Raw genomic sequence first — 18897 nt, 5'->3', positions numbered from 1 at the left:
CGATTCGAGTTCGATATAAGGGATGTTTCGATTCGCTAAGCTAAGATATAGAGAGAGAAAGAGAGAGAGAAAGAGAGAGAGAGAGACAGACAGAGAGAGAGAGAGAGAGAAAGAGAGAGAGAGAAAGAGAGAAAGAGAGAGATATCTTCGAGGTTGAAATATTTATAAGATGTCGATTTCAAATAAGTAAGTATATGGGCGATCGGCGCGCATAAAGCCGACCCTGGAGCACTTTCAATCCGGTCGTCTGGTTTTGCACAGTAAAAGGGGGTCGTACGTATAAGTGTAACCCTGGAAAAAATTGATCTGCCACACCTCGTTCGATACGGAGCGCGCGGTATATTCGAACCGGTGTGGCTCTCTTCATATATGTATGCGTAAATAAGTGTGTCTGTATATACTAATATATGCGTGATGTATGTGTGTGTATGTGTATGTATGTATGTATGTAGGAAAGAGGTTTTTAATAGTAAAGCGATATCCGATTAGGTATAAATCTGAGATTACAATGATATTAGGTAGATACTCGAATTGTCCAGTTTATTATTTCAAAAGGGAAAAATCTTTTTTTATTCACATTATGTTCACAGTCATGAATTGCAGACGTGCGATTGGCCACGTAACGTTGGCTGCCCTGAAAGTGGTTCGGTCAACAAGGAAATCAACGAGGATCCGCTGTTGGAAAGGTATGACTTTGAAAGGGACAATCCGATCTTTCAGTTTTTTATAAAAATAATTCGTATGTACATATCTATATATGTATATATATTCGACATAGCAATCTCTCATTGAATACACTCCAACAAAAATATTCTCGTAACGCTCTTTCCCGACGTTACTTTTTAATTATAATTGACTGCATTCAAGTTTATTAACCGAAGTAATCGTGCACACGCAAAAAGTAATTGAGACATCGTCTAATGACGTCATCATCGCGTAGCATCGTTTATTCGTGCGATAGAACATACTCGCTCGAGAGTTTTCCCACCGTCTTGCTATTAGATCGACGATCGACCATAATAGAATCGCAATCTTACGCTTAATTACGAGTAGGTAATTACCGATAACGCTTGATCGCGGGATAATTGAAATAACGTGACGCTTTTCCCACGAGTCTTAGCGTGGAAAAATGATTTCTATTGGATAAAAGGAACTTTGTGATCGATCTTGACTTCCTCGAACGGATGTCCGTCGATCACTCCAATCGATCCGAATTTTTTTGTTAGGATTACGAAACGATTCCGTTTGTATTTCACCCACGTTTGAAAGTAAAGATAAAGAAAGAAAAAGTATAAACCGTAGACCGAAAGAGGTGAAAGAAGGTGAAAGAGTTCGGTCAGGGAGAGGTGGAGACAGAAAGAGGGAGGAAAAGGAGTAGGATAAATGAAGGAGGGAGAAATCAGAGAAAGGAAAATAACTTTGAGATAGAACGATTCGCGAGCACGATTCCTGTCTGTCCTGGTCAAACCTTTCCAACCTCCTCGCCTCACCTATTCTACTTGCGTTATTCTAACTCGCATGGTTAAATAGTTGGTGCTATATAAATACGATGTACGTGGGTCGAACAAGGCTTTCGACTTATCTCTATACGCGAATACTAGATCAGCCAAGGCTACGTTCATATTTTCATGCTACTTTTTCGCTAAGGAACATTCCATTTGAGTTACAAATAAATGTTTAGGGTTATCGAATGAGTTTTTATTTTCTTTTTTCTTTTATATATATAAAAAGTCGTCATAGTGAAATTGAACATTTTTTGGCATGACAACAGTTTATATAAAAAGATTTCTTGTGATGAGAGGGAAAGAGAGAGAAACAGAGAAAGAAAAGGAGAGGCGGGAGAGAGAAAGAAAGAAAAACAAATTTAGTTTTGAATTTTACTTCCGGCTATATTTTTCACAATCATTTCTATCGATTCTTTCTTTTTCCTTGTGAACTTCTCGTTGCGCCGTCTGAGATTCGTTTTTCTTACTCTCTCGCGTAAGTTTGTTGGCCGTAGACGGTATAAGCCAAGTGTCCCGTTGCGCAACAAGTTAAGCAATGAGAAGTCAGTGGGCATTCATTAAAGTATTGTATAGGAGTAAACGGAGAGGGGAATTTGATTTCTCAATTTCTACTAACTCGTTCTTCTCTATGTCTTACTTTATTCCGGGTGTTAACGATAGCAATTATGATAGAATAGTTAGCTTTTCAAAATTCGAAGAAATACGTTATTATTGTGATATTAACGTATACAAATATCGACATTATCATGAACAAATTGTTCACGCAGGTCTACAAAAATCGAGTCATTGCAACAACAACAACAACAACAACAACAGCAGCAGCAGCAGCAGCAACAACAACAGCAACCTTTGCAACGAACGATCCAAAGGCAACCACTTTTAATTACTTCAACATCTTCCCCAGCACCTCAGACCACGGAACGACAATATCGTCAGCGACAACAAGCTAGAAATTATCCTGAGGACGATTACGAACCTCCCAGTGAGATCGAGAACGATAGACAGCAACGAGTCTACAGAGGACAACCTTCGACGATAGGACAAGTGCAACGTGACCGTGATGGACTTCGTAGAAACATCATATCTGTGAGTGTTGATTCTTTCGGAAATGATAGAGAAAGAGAAAAAGAAAAAAGAGAGAAAGAGAGAGAGAGAGAGAGGGGATGATTAGAGAAACGGAGAGGTTTGATCGAGTAATTTTTTTTTCTTTCTTTATCGTTAATCACAGGAGAGAGAGAAGGAGAGCCTGGTGAACGCACGCGTTCAAGCAGAGTCCCATTTCAGGTATCGTAGAAGTGATAATTTTTATTAATCGATTTATGTATAATTGTGATTTCTCTCCCTGAAATGTATTATAAATAAATTACGAGAAGTTTTGAGGAAATGTTGAAGTATCTATTCTTTCAATACATGTAGGACTCAGGTACCTTCAACGGAGTCATCTAGAATCGCTAAAACTTTGGCGTCCACGGTAGCACCGATCATATCAAAATCATATTACAATGATCCTGATCAAAGTTATCCTTATTACACGATTTATGAAGATGACGTATCCATGTATAAGGATGACGGTGAGTCCTATTTTATTTGATTACTTTTAAGATAAAAATTTTCTATTCGATTGAATATTATTCTTAAGATTCGAATAAACGACACTAAGCTTTTAAATCTTTTCCTTTAACGACTTAACATTTTAATGATTACTTCTTGTTGTTAATGTCCTCACAGACCCTTCCTTGACATTATCGAGGCAAGGCATTATTTCTCACAATGACCATGACATTTCTCGCTTAGATTACAATCAATACACGGTGAATCAAACAGTTCCATTGCAACAACCAAACGTGAAGATAAGCGAAGTTAGTACAAAACAATATCCACAAAAATCGAAAAAAGTTAGCGTTAACGATGCGGATAGATATAATCTGAATCATGACGTTACGGCACAGGACTATGATATCTATGAGAATCAGGTGAGAAAGATAGATTAGATGATTTTCTTTCTCTCTTTTTATATTTTTATTATTTTATCATTTACTTATTCTCTATTTCTTTAGGCTCAATTAAACAAAAATAAATTCAGAATCTCCGAAGGACAGCCACCTTTAAGGTAAAATATTAAAAAATTATTTTTATTTTTTCATGACTCGTTCAAAAATATACGTATGACTAAGATACAAAGATTTTTTCTCTGTTGAATCGAAGTGTTTATTGTGTATATTTAATCAGCATTAGAAATAGCCGAGTAGCTATATTCGATTAAACATGTGAACATTTCTTGTACGTCATAATACACAATACAGGACGAACGTAGTGAGCCATCCGGTGGTCCACGTGACGACTCCGAACACTCTAGTTGACACGTTTGTCCCATTGACGACTACCACTCAAACACCTACAACAAGCGCCAGGCCTTACACCGTTAGTGTTTCAAGGTATGTGTTTCAATGTATGTACCTACATATATATAAGAAGTTCGTTAAATGGAAATGTTTTCTTCACGTTTCTCCTTGATATCAGATGGATTCATGTGATCTAGATCGATGAAAATGAGTGGCGAAGCGTCTTGAAGGGCCGTTGGCCGAGACCCGATTTCGCTCACGCACATAATGGCCTCCGCAAAAGTGATTCCTCGCTCTTACTTACTTTCTCCAGCGAGGAACAACGAAGAGTTGTCCTCCCGATTCAATTCAACAATCTAAATCTTTTCTTTTTATAATATTTTCTTTTCATATTTCAGCCGAGGCCGTCCGCAACAAATCAACCGAGGCACTGCACCTCCGTAAGTCGACCAATTATTTCTTATAAATAAACATTCTATCGATTATCATTATAACATAATATTAATTACTTTAAAAGAGTGAAGTCGTTGAATGATCGCGTCGAAAAAAAAATATGATTATTCTTCAACGAGCAGTGAAATTCAATTACGAAAGAACTCATTAGCAGCGCGCTTCTCTCCTTCTCGTCGATAATGAAAGTAACGTCGCGAGATACTTCCTTTGAGTATCAACGGAAATACATACCGTGAAAATAACGATGTAGAAACTACGAGAAAGATAACAAGTTTTTATAAGTGGAAAGAATTACTCGAATATGTAGCGAAATATTGTATGTTTCGAGTATTTAACTCTTAAAGGCTATCATTAATGAAATTACATGTTAAAAAGATGAAAAAAATTAGAATTAAATAATTTATCAACTATCAATTAGTTTATTTGTTATAATTACTGATAATTTTCATTTAATATATTAATTAATATATTAAATAATATATAATACAAAAGTTGTAATAATTGAATTTCTTTTTTTTATGGCAGTTTATAATGAAACATATTGTAATATACTCCGATGAAATTTCACATTGACGTGATCTTTTTTATAATAGCCTTCAAGGGTTAAATCAATTGAAAAAACAAAAGAGTTAAATCGTTAAAGAAAAAAAAAATAAAAATGAGAAACAATCCTTTCAGTCGTTCACGACCCACGTTGAAACCATCGACGGAGATAGTTTCGAAGGCACAGGAATTCATCGATATCTATAGATATCCACCGGTTAGACCAGCCCCGATTTATCCGACACCTCAGGTCGACAAGCCTGCAGCGAAATGCCGAAGAGACGTTTGTCTACTTCCGGATTGCAGCTGTGGTGGTGCCGACATTCCAGGTATACGCCCACTTTTGTCCTTAGCTTTGATAATTCTAAAGATATGCATAAGTACATATAGAATAGTAGTAGACGAATTTTAAAATGAAATTTTCTCTATTCGTTCTTTCACATTTCGCTGTTGGATCCGATAAAAAGCACCGATAAACAACAATTTTATTCGATAGAACAGTTTCGTTCTCCTTTTTCTTATTATCATGCAAAAGAAATCTATTATTTTTCATTCTTTCGATCGTTTAAAAAAAAAAGTTTTTGCTATATCCTTTAAAAATAGATAAAGCGAGAAGTAATTCATGTAAAAATCATACTCGAGAGGAAGTTCGAAAGGACTGAATCGTGTTTTGGCTTTCTGATACGAAGGAACGTCGACCGGCAGTGACGTAAGTCGTCGCGCTACGAATGTTAAGTTTGACGATCGGTTTAGCGGTCGCCATGACTTTCTCTGATTCTAACGTTACATATACACGTTATATAGCGCGTTCGAAAGTGAAACAGATCCGCGCCGTGTACGTACGTACATATATATGTGTGTGTGTGTGTGTGTGTGTTTATATGTGTTTATGTGTGTTTATGTGTGTTTATGTGTGTGTGTAAATATATATATATACATATACATACACATATGTCTATATAAATGTATATACACCGGTCGACGTATCGCATGCGAGCGATGCCCTTCGAAATCGAAAGCTTTCCGAGAGAGCGAGTAATATTTTTTTATTTCGTTCCAAGATGAAAGCGAAGTGGTAACGATCTCTAGGGATCTCTTAGCTCGAATGACTCGTACGCGCCAGTAAAATCGAAATTCTTTTTTTTTTCTTTTTAATTTTCATTTTACCACGATCAAGTTGAAAGAATATTATTAATTCGTTTAAAGATATTGCATGGATAATTTAAATACAACTGGTATATCTTTTTTCATTTTCGAAATGGATTACGTAATCCATTTAATATTATTATACGAAAGCGGCAAGTGTGTGAAATCGAACGGAAGATTCTTTTTCTCGATATCGAATCGAGGAGGTCGCATTTCTCCGATGAAATTTCTTGAGTATAATAGTATTAAGTAAAGTTGAAATGTCAGCGAGGTTTTTAATTTCATTGACCAAGAGTTACGTAAAAATGGCCGATTCAACATTTGTTTTCTTTTTAACGGTACGTTGTAAAATTTTTTTTACAAATGTTAACTTGGTGAGTTAGATGACAAGATGAGATAAGTAATTCGATCTAACAGATTGAATATCCATACGGATCATTTTAGTCTGATCGGAAGACGACAAAAAAGAAAAAAGTGAAAAAAAAGAAAGAAAAAGCAAAAAAACAAAATAATAAATGAAGGAACGAAGCTAAATTCGTATCGGGTTTAAAAATACATATACGATGAATCAATCGTCTATTCAGGAGGAATTCCAGCGGAGGAGACACCACAGATCGTCCTTCTAACGTTCGACGATGCCGTTAATGATCTTAATAAACCGTTATACGGTGATTTATTCGAAAACGGCCGTAAGAATCCAAACAACTGCCCGATCACGGCGACGTTCTATGTCTCGCACGAGTGGACTGATTATAGTCAGGTGCAGAATCTTTACGCCGACGGCCACGAAATGGCATCTCACACAGTCTCGTAAGTCTTTCGCTTAGTAAAAGGAGAAGAAGGAATTTTCGTTGTTGTCCTTTCTACCGACATTTGTGTGGCTTAACAAGAAAGGCTAGAAAGAATCACGTAACCGTGTCATATGGCGCGTGGCTATCGTCATTCGAGCTTGACGCTACGCTCATCATCCTCTCTCTTTCTTTATATATATATATATATATATATATATATATGCGTGCGTATATTTGTGTGTGCGTTTTTATTTCGCTTTTAATCACTTTTCATACACCAAACTTGTTCTTTAAGATTAAACGAGGAATAAACGCTAATTGCGAGGGATCTTACCGATCTTGAAAAGCGCCAGTCAAATAATACATCAAGATTTATTAAAAACTTATTATTCATTTTGTCAAGAAAAATATTATTAATACGACGTAGAATCTCTTACGATGACCGACTTAGAGAGATCTCTCCGAGTATAGTGAGTCAAGGCTATTTATCGAAGAGGAGCACGTGAAAGCAAATAGAGCCAATCAAGGAATAATAAATATTTACGGAAAAAAATGACGGTGCGATTCGATCGGTAGGACACCTCTAAGCTCTATAAATGGAAAATAAGAAAAGAAGGATCTTATGCGTCCGGTGAAACGATTGATTATATCTTCTTCCTTTTTTTCTCAGCTTCCTCTATTCGTCTTCTAAAACGAGAGGAAGCTGGTACGGCAACGACACCGATACTCGTAGCGCGTGTAAAGAGTTTCACCGAGCGCGTACGATACTCCTGCGGTATACTAATGACGCCTACTGACTGTAACTCTTTTCTCTTTCCCATTTGTTCTCTCTCTCTCTCTCTCACTCTCTCTCTCTCTTTTTTTCTTTTTATCTATCTATCTTTTTTTCTTTCTTTCTTTGTCTCTTTCATCGTCACGCATCATCATCCTACGTCTCCAAACAATTTAAAACGCGACGGAATCGCTATTTCAAACGGAATAAACAAAATTTCCTACGATTTCTTTGAACCTTCTCCCTCGTGTCCTACAATCCTAAAAAACAGGTGACTACCTTCCGGAGGAGATCCCACAAATTGTCTTGTTGACGTTCGATGACTCCGTGAACGATCTGAACAAGGGACTCTACGCCGATCTCTTCGAGAAGGGAAGAAAGAACCCAAATGACTGTCCTATCTCAGCAACCTTCTACGTGTCCCACGAGTGGACTGACTACAGCCAGGTTCAAAATCTGTATTCTTCCGGTCATGAGATTGCCTCCCACACGGTCTCGTAAGTATCCTCTTTGTAGGATCGACATCCCAAAAATATCTATCTATAAATATATACACGTATATCAATTTCTACAGAACATATGTACGTTTTATTGTATACAATGGTCCATGTCAAATGACAAATCGATTTCTCTGATCTCAAGTTCATCAAAATCACTTGTCTCTTTTCTTTTCACGTCAATATGCTTTCGAATTTGATTTACGCTTACTCAATGATCATTCAAATCATCGGCACGCTATAACAGATCATCAACGGTAGTAGGTATCGATTAACTATCATTTTTGATCACTGCTCTCAATTAACTACTAATGTAATGCTAGCTTGTTCGTATTACCGATCGCCAAAGGAAACAGATCATTCATATTGTACGGATAACAAATCGAATCGTACGTGCTCAACGCGAAAGAAACGTTCTTGCTTTCGCGAGTTATGAAAGACTAGGGCCGAGTCCAAAGATACGTCATGATCGCACTTTCTTCATTCAATATATATATATATATATATATATATATATATATATATTGAGCTCAACATACTATATAACGATTTTCTTATTTTAAATGATATGGTCAAATATATTCAATCCTATTAGTTTTATAAAGAAATGTTTGAAATAAAAGTTGTTGAATTTTGAGGGGTTTAATTCTGACTTTAGTGTGATACGTTTACTAACATAAGTTCCTAATCAAAACTTTATCTGTTCAATACCTTTTACAAGCTTAAGAATTTACAATGGGAAATTTTGAAATATCTTATATATATCTAGATGAATTTGACTCGGTTCTAGGATATCGTTAATTAGAAAAATTCTTGGTTATTACGAAGGTAATAAATGTCAATCATAGGCACAGTTTCGGAGAACAATTTTCACAAAGAAAATGGGCACGAGAAGTAGCTGGACAGCGTGAAATCCTTTCAGCTTATGGAGGTGTCAAGTTGGAAGATGTCAGAGGAATGAGAGCTCCATTCTTGTCGGTAAGATTAATGATTCCTTCCAAACACTCAGTTTCTATTTTCTTTACCTAAACTACATGTCTCTCTCTCTCTTTCTCTCTCTTTCTCTCTCTCCCCCTTTCTCTTTCTCGGTAGGTCGGTGGAAACAACATGTTTAAGATGCTGTGGGATACGAACTTCACCTACGATTCGTCGATGCCAATTTATGAGAACAGACCTCCTAGCTGGCCTTACACGTTGGACTACAAACTCTTCCACGACTGTATGATACCGCCTTGCCCCACCAGATCTTATCCTGGATTGTGGGAAGTTCCTATGGTAATGTGGCAAGATCTGAATGGTGGTAGGTGTTCTATGGGAGACGCTTGCAGTAATCCGCCAACTGCCGATGGAGTCTACAAGATGCTTATCAAGAACTTTGAGAGACATTACACGACTAACAGGTATGCGATTATCTCGTATTTTAAATTTTCAATTATCGATCGATTTTTCTCGTATATGTATTTATATATAATATTACGATAAAATCAAATGTCTCGTGTATTTTGACATAATAGAGCACCGTTCGGTCTCTTCTATCACGCGGCATGGTTCACTCAACCTCATCACAAAGAAGGCTTCATATCTTTTCTTGACACGATCGTTGCTATGGATGACGTTTGGGTTGTAACAAATTGGCAAGCTATTCAATGGATTAGAAATCCAACGCCTCTAGCTCTGATGCATAATTTTGAGCCATTCAGTTGCAATTTTGCGGTAAGTCGATTGAAAAAAATTAACAAAAAAATTAATGCGATAAAGATAATCTTATTTTGTTTAGGATCGACCGAAGAAATGTAACAATCCGAAGGTTTGCAATCTCTGGCACAAAAGTGGTGTTAGGTACATGAAGACCTGTCAAGCTTGTCCAGATATCTATCCATGGACGGGCAAAACTGGTATTAGGAGCAGTCGCATCGATAACGAAATCGATACTCACGAATGAAACGACAAACCGATCAACGTGGCGATCGAGACCCACCAATGAGGACGAAAGAGCCAAAACGAGGAGAACGATGCATAGCTCATACAGCATTTGTGTTCTTTTATCTCTCGTTCCTCTGAAGAAATTCTGAAGTTCGAGTACGCCAAGCTGTTTTATTTTTCTTTAATTTTTCTATTTTTTCATTTCTTTTTCTTTTCTTTTTTTTTCATTTTTCCTCTTTTACTCGTATTATTGGTCGAGAAAAACAAAACAAGCAACATGGCTACAACTTTCGCGACTTTGGTGGGTCTGCGAAGTGTAATCAAAAAAAAAAATTGAGTCCTTTCTAGAAAAGATTTCAAAATAGGACTGTTCCATAGGTCGAAAAACACGTACGTGTTCTTTTTTTTTTTTTTTAAAAGACTTTGTTCCTTTATCTTTCTTCTTTTTTTTCTTCTTTCTTGTTTCGTCCAATCGGTTAACCACGATAATATAACGACATTAAGATATAATAATTGTATACAAATACGTTAAAATGCTAATTGCGTTATATTGTTGAAACAGGGTAACTTGACACGATACGAGTAGAATTATTAAATTATTTCGAAGCAATGTATTGAGACGGCGGGCATTGATTCATGTGAACCGATGAACGTGGCACGAATCGGTGACCGCGAGTCAGTGAAGTGTAGTAATTTTTTTCTTCTTTTTCTTCTTCCTTCGTCTCTTTATTTTTATTTTCTTCTTTTATCTTTCTATTATCTCATCATTTTCTACGTACGTGTCTTCCTTATATTGTATTTTATTTTATTTTATTATAAGCAACTTTCTCTTTTACCTACTTCGAAATCTTTCAACACGTTCTTGGCGTACTCGGAAAAAATTCGAGATAGAGCAATTAATCACGAGTAATTAATAATAATAATAATAATAATTAAATAATAACAAAATGATAACGATAATAATATTCGCGGAAAAAAATATGAAAATGATTGCCGATCATGAAGTTTCGTACGTCATTTCGTGATATGTATTATCATCCACCGAGGTTTGAATGTGCGGAGATCACTTTGATGGAAATTTATTAAAAAAATGTCGAAAGAAAAATGTCGCTTTCTTAAAGGATCGTGAGTATGAGAGGAATCATTGTGTTTTACCTGAACCTGAAAAATATAATACGGCTTTAATAAATACACATTTCGTTAGAATTCACAAACACACATACACACGAGTGCACGCATATAATTTATCGTATAAATTAATAATCAAGTACAATCAAATGGAACTGAACGAATAGAATCTTATGAAAATTGACGTTTACTTTAAATCAAGCAGGATGACAGTTATATGTCATATGTTTTTATTACAAACATGTATTTGGGATCGGTAAAGGATAGAGTATGGAAGCCCAAGTATCTAAGTCATATTTCTCAATATCCTGCCAGTGAACATTATTCATATATGCGATATTTTCAATCCAATATTCCTTGAGATTACAGACCGTCATAGCCTTGAAAAATTAAAAAGTAAGTTTTCTATAAAACAAGAAATCGATGAGAGATCAATCACCTATATTCATTTGAATCATAGAAATTTTATAAATATGATTTCATTTATTATTCATATTACCCGTTTATTTTGTATGATCCATGCGATAACAAACTTGTTATCTTGCAAACGAGACCATTTTTCCGCCTTATTCAAGTAAACATTTCTCTGTGATTTTTTACCATAAATTATATTTATATGAGATTTAAAAAAATAGAGAAACGGTTTTATGAATGGAGCACGTTTCGAAACTCGATTGAGAGTTTTTGTGATTTGATGAATCCCGTCGAAAAGTTCGATAAGTTGATTCGCTTTCTTTAAATTTATACAACGAATTAGTACTAGGAGAAAGCATTCTAAGCCCTGCAACGACAGATCAGAATATTTAGAATTTATTGTCGTGATCAATAATATTAATTCGAATGGATTACTTGGCAGCAAGTGACAATTGTAGAAAAATCATCATGTTTAACTTCTTTCGTATAACTATCCACGGTTAGTTCATAACTTTCGTCAATTCTGTATCCCCTGATAGGAAGTTCGATGTGTAAATATGTATCAATGAATTGTAAACATTTTCATGAACTTACATTCGCAATTGCCAAATCCATAAACCACTTAAAAGTCGAGTAAGACAGACTGGATCGCGAGAAACACAACCTTTCGTATTGCAAGCTATTTTATAATAAATATGTTGTTTTTATTTTTTTTATTTTAATTTAATATATATTTCATTAGTATGAATCGAATGATCGATATAATTAAAGATGGATAAACGTACCAGTGAGTGTTTTGGCATGTTGGAGACAGGATTCGTAAGATTCCAAAAATATTCCAGCTTCTAAGAATAATTCTAAGGAAAGAGCATAATACCAGGTAATCGCTGAATTATCGATGTCCTCGTCTGACATATAATGCAGCTCGTTGATGAGATCAATTGCTTCGCTAATATGTTTTGTCCATATCTGTTTGCAAGATATAAAGGAGTAGAAGAAAATGTGAAAGAAATATGTTTACTATTGATTACCATGATTTCTATAAATGACGGCAGCAAAACAAGTTTCACATGGGTAAGTTTCATCATGTATGTCATTTTAAGTATATTTTTACCAAATTCTATGGCATCTTGAAATTCACCTCTCAATGCTCTGTTATATGTAACAGAGTATGTATATGTAAAAATATAAAATTATTGAATATGTATAATTAATTGGACTTTTATTTGATTTTAATAGTATTACCTAATCTCGTACATCGCCATAAATATTTTCGTTATAAGCATTAAGTCTTCTGGATAGAACCAATACATTTTTCTTTTTATTATCTCTATTATTATATGCTCAAGGCATCTGATAAAATTGAAGTTATCTGCATGTCGAAAAACTTTCACAGCAGTCAGATAAATTTCGGCCTGTTTAAAAAAATTACCTGCATTTTCGAATCCTAATCTGAGACTTTGCAAAATGATCGACTTCGCAATTTTTTCTTTTCCCTCTATCTAGATGATCATATTATGATCGTATTTATTCAATAATTTATGTAACTTAAAAATGATAAAATCAAAAGAATACGATTGTCACCGTAAAAATCAAAGAAAGTCGTCCAAGATAAGATGCCAATTCCAAGTTATCAAAAGCTGTAAGTCCTCGATAACGATTGACAAAATGTTGTAAAAATCTTTTTCCTATTTGTAAAAATAAGTTTTCTATACAAGCTGTGTAACAAGCAGCAATTGTTGATTGTGGTATATTAGTTTGTGACGATACTGCTTTGGTATATATCATCTTTGCTTGCGAATAATTACCTAGTGCCACATGAGCATCGCCTAAAAATCATTTTCTTTAAATAATTATATAATTAGAACAAAATTAGCTACATACCCATCAACATCAAAATTATTCCTTTATTAACGATCGAATGTTCATTATATATTCCTATTTGCTGACATTTCTTTTCTAATTTCTCGTGTCTCTGTTTGGCAATTTCAAGAATTTTTAAAGCAAACAATGGCTCTGCAATGTAAATTAATCCTATGCTATATTCAATTAAAAATTCTAATATATGTTCATCTGAACCTATAAAAAAATATATTCGATCAAAAAAATTATATTCTTGCTAGTATAAAATAATATAAAAAATAATAATAATATAAAATATGATAAAAAATGAAGTATATTCTTAATATACTAGGATCAAATGAATAAAAAATTACCTATTTTCTCGACATATTGACTCAATTGCCAATATATACAATTAATTTTGTCGTAACAATAACAACTTCTATAGTCGATAGAATTGAATTCTTTTAAAAAAATATGAGAAGGATCGGTTATTCTTTCGGGTGTAACAAACGATCGTCTTAAAAATTTTAATCTGAATTTATCATATAGGATATGATTTGATACATTTATAACGTCTGATGAAAAATTTATAATATGAGATATAATTTCGATGAAAGATATGACAAAAATGAATATGTATAAAGCGAAATGTGACCTTCTAATTGTTCCTCTTCTTCACCATACTCAGAGAATGACAATACAGATATTTTAGAAATAGACTCCAAAAATTGTTGAATATCAGTTTTAAGAATATTTCGTTTTGGTTCTCTAAATACATCGGTAGTTATGATCTGCAATAATAATACGACAAACTTGGCAAAAAATAGAGGAAGGAGCTTTACAGTAGAAAATGAAATGAATCGTGAAAGAAATTCTTAAGAATAAAGAAGTTGCATGAAAAAAAGTAATAATAAAATAAAATATAAGAGGGATAACATAAAGTATACTCCTTCACCTCTTCCGATAAGTTTCTAAAGAATGTTTTTGAAAAGGAACCGCCACCACATCCTTCACATTTATGAGTTTCTCGTCTGTATATCTTACAAGCTTTGTACCAGTAGTCATTTTTTGTACTCCTTTGCAACATATTGTACAACATTTTATGAAACGAAAGAATCTTAAATTCCAATATCTTGCAATTAGAATAAGTAGGTAATTCTGATATCCCAAAGTTGTCTTTAAAGATCAAAACAGATTTGATTTTTACACAATTTAGGTGAAACGTTTAATAGTGTATAACTCACGAGAGACCGGGCAATTACATTGTACCAAATGATGCATATTAGAGAATGTTTTTCTTCTTATAAGTAAACTATAGAAATAATTATCGGTATAAAATAGATGTCTTTGTATAGAAGCACATTCCACTACTCGTATTCGAATTAGTTCAGACACGACTGTAAAATAAAAAATAAATAATTTTACAAAATAATATAATCATCGAACAACATAATTTACTTGCTTTCAGCTGTATGCTTTGCCGTTGAATTTATTATAAGAGTTTGAACGATCGTCCGTACAAAAAGTTGACCGATTGCCGCAGCACATTTGATAAATTCTTTCTGATATAAATTCATCCTTTCATAAATCATCCTTTTCAAACCTAAAATGATATAATCATATTACACACATATTTTTTTTTAATACGCATCAAATTCATTAACACTCAGATATTATAATAGTTACCACTATAATTCAAAGTGGCATCAGCAAAACCAATATATTTTTCATTAGTTATACAAATAGGAAAAAGATTTGTTTTAGAAGAAGGGATCACGTCTTCCGGGAACAAATCAGACGGCACTTTTCTTATCATATAAGATTCCGGGAAAATAAGATTATATTGTTTTAATTCAGTGCTAGTCATAGTTAAAAAATCAAGTCCATTACTTTGCAAAGTCAAACTCAAATATGTTTCACACCAGCCTATATCGTTTTGACTATATTTTTTTATAATCCTGTTTAAAAGATATGTACTATTAATTATCAATAGATTGATATCAATATAATATCATTATATTCACTTGAACATTTTATAAACGACTTACGCGTCCAAAGATTTAGGTATTGCGACAACATTAAGAAATTGACAGGCAAACCCAGTTAACAATTGATTATCTAGTCCGTCTAAAGTAATTTTTATTAATCTTCCATCTTCAAAAAAATTTTCCTCTACGTCGAAGTTTTCGATATCAAAAGGTGGATTTAGAGTAGTTATTACTGTTACTACGTTAATATTTTCCAAAGCTAATGACACAAAATGCCAGGACATCGAATCAGTATAATGAAAATCGTCCAAAAATATACACATTTTATCACTCTGTAGCGTACAAAAGTTTTATATGAAAAATTTCATTAAAATTTATTTAATTATAACTATCACACACTTGATTTAAAATAATGCTGAAAATTTCTGTCATTTTTATATGACGTTGCGAATTATTAGCCGCACAATACTCATCCGAAAGAGGAAAAGAAACTTTCATTAATGTATTTAAGTAACAAAATTCATTTGAGGAGAGAGACGAACCCAATTTCTTTTTTAATACTCTTTCGCGATCTTTAATAGACTTGCAATCTTCTGCATCGAGTATCTAAAATATAAGATCGACTTAACATAATAATTAATAATGCATCGTCAAATAATATAATTTATAATTACTTGCCAGTAAAATAATATAATAAATCACTGTATATTCTTTTTCTGAATAAGAATGATGCAGAGGAAGTTGGACAACATTTATTTGTCTATTTTTAGCAATGGTGACATAAGCATCGAGCAATCTAGATTTACCAGATCTTTCATTACCCTAAAAATGTTAACCAAAATTAACAAAAATCTCTAAAATTTTATTGTATTAAATTTCAAACCGTTATCAATATTCCAGAATAATTTCTATCCATGACTCCAATATTATCTAAAATGTCATTGAAAATTTCCAGTTCTTGAGAACGACCCAAAATAGGATAACGATAATTCAAGTTCGAAGTGTTAATCGGTGTTAGCTGTATACTATAAGACACCCATAATCTATAGAACATAAATTTAAGATTATAATAAAAATATTACTTACAAAGGTATTCCAAGAAACTCGTAAATGTGACACTTTCTGTTTCTTTTTAATTTCTGCACACCATTCGACTTGAATGCAGTTCTGCTTAAATTACTGTGCATTATGGTATCGTAGTCGCAAAATATCTTTAATTAGTTAATATTTATAAAAAATCTATCTTAAGCGAAGAAGAAAGATATTGAAAAGAAAACAATCAATTAATATATATATATATATATATATATATATATTATATATAATATATAAATAATATATAATATATAAATATAAAAAATTATATATAATATATAAATTATAAATATTATATATATATAAATAACCTTATCATGTGAAATTTCCATCATTCCCCTAGCTTTGATCACTGGGACACCGATGATCATATAATCTTTTCTCAAGTTGTGCCCAACAACTCCACAATAAGCCATCCCTTGGTATAAACACAAAAATTAAATGATTTAAAAAAAAATAAAAAAAAATAGCATATTTAATAGATCACACCTGTGGATATACCAATCGATACAACATGTGTACGCCATTTATTTTTAAGAGCCTGTAATATTTTAAATGCGCATATTATTGCATTTTGCACCATTTTTCCATTATTATTGTCATTAACAACTCTGATCGATTCTTCTAATCCAAAAACAATCGAAAATAAAATATTGTTTTCATACATATTTACTAAGTATATACATCCCAAGTATGAATCAATTATACTGTAAAATTAGTATGCCGTTATATTCCGTAGTATTTAAAGACACTTCACACAAACCTAGATGAAATTACCTATGTAGAAGTAAATAACACTCATCCACCAAATAAACAAGTTCTAAGGTTGTGCAATTAGAGGGTACAATATCTATACAAATCATTGTTATTCGTCTTGTATCCATTAGGTATTCCACCGGTAGGTCATGTATGATCTGTTGCAATTAAGACAACGAGTATGTAAAATTTGTTTGATTTAGTTCAAATTCATAGAGTTTTACTTGCTCAGCAACTGTATTTATTAGATAAACTTTTAGTTGAACTCCAATATTTCGTTTTACTGCTTCTTCCACATAACTTTGTGCTAGAAAGAAAATTAGAAATTATATCAATGTGTTTAATAATTATTTTTTATAATCGATTTACAATAATTTGTTTAATCATGATGTACTTGAAAATATCTTCTTGTTTAAATCATCATTGGAACTATTATTTTCGTCTTCTGTTGAGATCAGAGTTGTTTTAACTAACAACTCAGTTAATTTTTGCAAAATTGTAGGATCCCGTTGACCGGAATTATTCGAGATTAACGGTCTAATCGTAGTCTTATGCCTTTCTATTTTTGTACTATTTTCTAGTATTTTAATTATCTGCAAGAAATTGAAATAAATGATCGTCTTGAATAAATAGTATATTGGTTGAAAAATATTTTAACAAACTTTTATATTATACGCATCTTTGATCACATATTCGTATTTGAAAGGTGTACAGTGCTTCCAGGCGTTCATAGACAAAACTAGATCACCAGGTAGACAAACATTCTTTGCTTTTTTAAAATCTAAAACCGGTTGACCCGCGATAATGTAATGTCGTGATAGTTCGTTTCCGATGATACTAAATATTATGTTTCCAGCCGAAATAATTATGTTTGCTGTTTAGAGAAACATAAAAAAGATTTTTGATGCCAAGTGGAAATGGGATAAGTATTAATATTTACTTTTCGACATAACTTCTTCATCTTTTTCGACGGCTATTAGTGCATTTTTTAGATTGAAAGCACAGCTTATCACTTTCGGCATAATATTTAATATTAATTCACCTTGATGAATCCTCCATAAAGATAATATCGTGTTCTCTGATTAATTCTAATCTATTACTTGTTGGTCTTAGGATGAGTATTTATATATAATGCATACATACGCGAAAATTTGAAAATGTCTCCGTCTGCCGAATATATTTCATCGACTATAATGTTTAAATATTTATTTAACAAAATGGTAAAAGCATACATTCCACCTTTCTCGGCATTTCTATATCTATTGTAAAGATTTGTTAAATCTGATAGAGAAAAGGAAAAATGTATGCGTATGAATTATTTTTTATAATAATTATATATATACATATATACATACATATACACATACACACACACATAATTTGATAATTTTATACACACACACACAATTAGAGGATGCTAAAATTAACCTGTAATATCAAGAAATAGTAAAATCACATTAAATTGATCCATAATCTTATTAGTTAGATCTTTGGCTAGGATGACCTCATTTGGTACAAAAGTTGCCATGAGACGAGTGAATTTACTTGTTTGTTGATTATGTAAAATCTGAAATAATAAATAATATTTTTAAATCATCCAATTTTTTTCTCTATTTTCATATAATTATAAACTAACATTTTTTAAAGAAATTCGTCTTTCATCTATTGGATCACTTGATTCTGGAGTCCATAAAGGTAA

The 18897-nt window shown here is 32.9% G+C and overlaps 5 protein-coding genes across 7 annotated transcripts in view; 1 reads left to right on the top strand and 4 right to left on the bottom strand.

Moving 5' to 3' along the window:
- Cda5 (Chitin deacetylase-like 5) overlaps nt 1-12674 on the top strand; it is a 38033-nt gene extending 25359 nt beyond the window's left edge. Inside the window, exons 3-16 of one of the 3 annotated variants that reach the window (XM_035887578.2) lie at nt 591-686; nt 2273-2591; nt 2734-2789; nt 2922-3076; nt 3300-3478; nt 3563-3615; nt 3809-3940; nt 4246-4287; nt 4979-5172; nt 6574-6799; nt 8898-9027; nt 9142-9449; nt 9564-9762; nt 9827-12674. In XM_035887578.2, coding sequence (XP_035743471.1) covers nt 591-686; nt 2273-2591; nt 2734-2789; nt 2922-3076; nt 3300-3478; nt 3563-3615; nt 3809-3940; nt 4246-4287; nt 4979-5172; nt 6574-6799; nt 8898-9027; nt 9142-9449; nt 9564-9762; nt 9827-9991 — 2254 coding nt within the window. In that variant the 3' untranslated portion in view covers nt 9992-12674. Of the gene's footprint in view, nt 1-590; nt 687-2272; nt 2592-2733; nt 2790-2921; nt 3077-3299; nt 3479-3562; nt 3616-3808; nt 3941-4245; nt 4288-4978; nt 5173-6573; nt 6800-7823; nt 8050-8897; nt 9028-9141; nt 9450-9563; nt 9763-9826 lie in introns of all 3 variants that reach the window. The other 2 variants (XM_035887580.2, XM_085659050.1) reach the window with 2 other exon arrangements.
- Nucleotides 11832-13335, bottom strand: LOC118451295 (uncharacterized). The gene is made up of 6 exons (XM_085659051.1): nt 13099-13335; nt 12760-13016; nt 12546-12666; nt 12300-12483; nt 12109-12193; nt 11832-12046 (listed from the first exon to the last, which is right to left on the bottom strand). Exons 1-6 carry the CDS (start codon nt 13300-13302, stop codon nt 11932-11934), a joined length of 966 nt encoding a protein of 321 aa, XP_085515177.1. The 5' UTR covers nt 13303-13335; the 3' UTR covers nt 11832-11931.
- Nucleotides 13336-13390: 55 nt separating this feature from the next.
- On the bottom strand, nt 13391-15670 carry LOC146872857 (uncharacterized). Its single transcript, XM_085658873.1, has 7 exons — nt 15408-15670; nt 15046-15317; nt 14818-14962; nt 14604-14671; nt 14307-14535; nt 13731-13891; nt 13391-13593 (listed from the first exon to the last, which is right to left on the bottom strand). The coding sequence occupies exons 1-7, from the start codon at nt 15668-15670 to the stop codon at nt 13391-13393; spliced, it is 1341 nt and encodes a 446-aa protein (XP_085514999.1).
- A 55-nt stretch (nt 15671-15725) lies between these two features.
- On the bottom strand, nt 15726-17118 carry LOC118451293 (adenylate cyclase type 10-like). Its single transcript, XM_085658872.1, has 6 exons — nt 16932-17118; nt 16754-16860; nt 16434-16558; nt 16231-16390; nt 16026-16169; nt 15726-15953 (listed from the first exon to the last, which is right to left on the bottom strand). The coding sequence occupies exons 1-6, from the start codon at nt 17107-17109 to the stop codon at nt 15726-15728; spliced, it is 942 nt and encodes a 313-aa protein (XP_085514998.1). The 5' UTR covers nt 17110-17118.
- A 727-nt stretch (nt 17119-17845) lies between these two features.
- LOC118448292 (adenylate cyclase type 10-like) lies at nt 17846-18432 on the bottom strand. The gene is made up of 3 exons (XM_085658947.1): nt 18342-18432; nt 18139-18276; nt 17846-18072 (listed from the first exon to the last, which is right to left on the bottom strand). Exons 1-3 carry the CDS (start codon nt 18430-18432, stop codon nt 17852-17854), a joined length of 450 nt encoding a protein of 149 aa, XP_085515073.1. The 3' UTR covers nt 17846-17851.
- Between the last annotated feature and the right edge of the window lie 465 nt (nt 18433-18897).

This window comes from Vespa mandarinia, chromosome 8 (assembly GCF_050613455.1).
Source record: "Vespa mandarinia isolate Hongniang chromosome 8, ASM5061345v1, whole genome shotgun sequence".
Taxonomy (NCBI): domain Eukaryota; kingdom Metazoa; phylum Arthropoda; class Insecta; order Hymenoptera; family Vespidae; genus Vespa; species Vespa mandarinia.
This window is presented reverse-complemented; position numbering and strand designations above follow the sequence as displayed.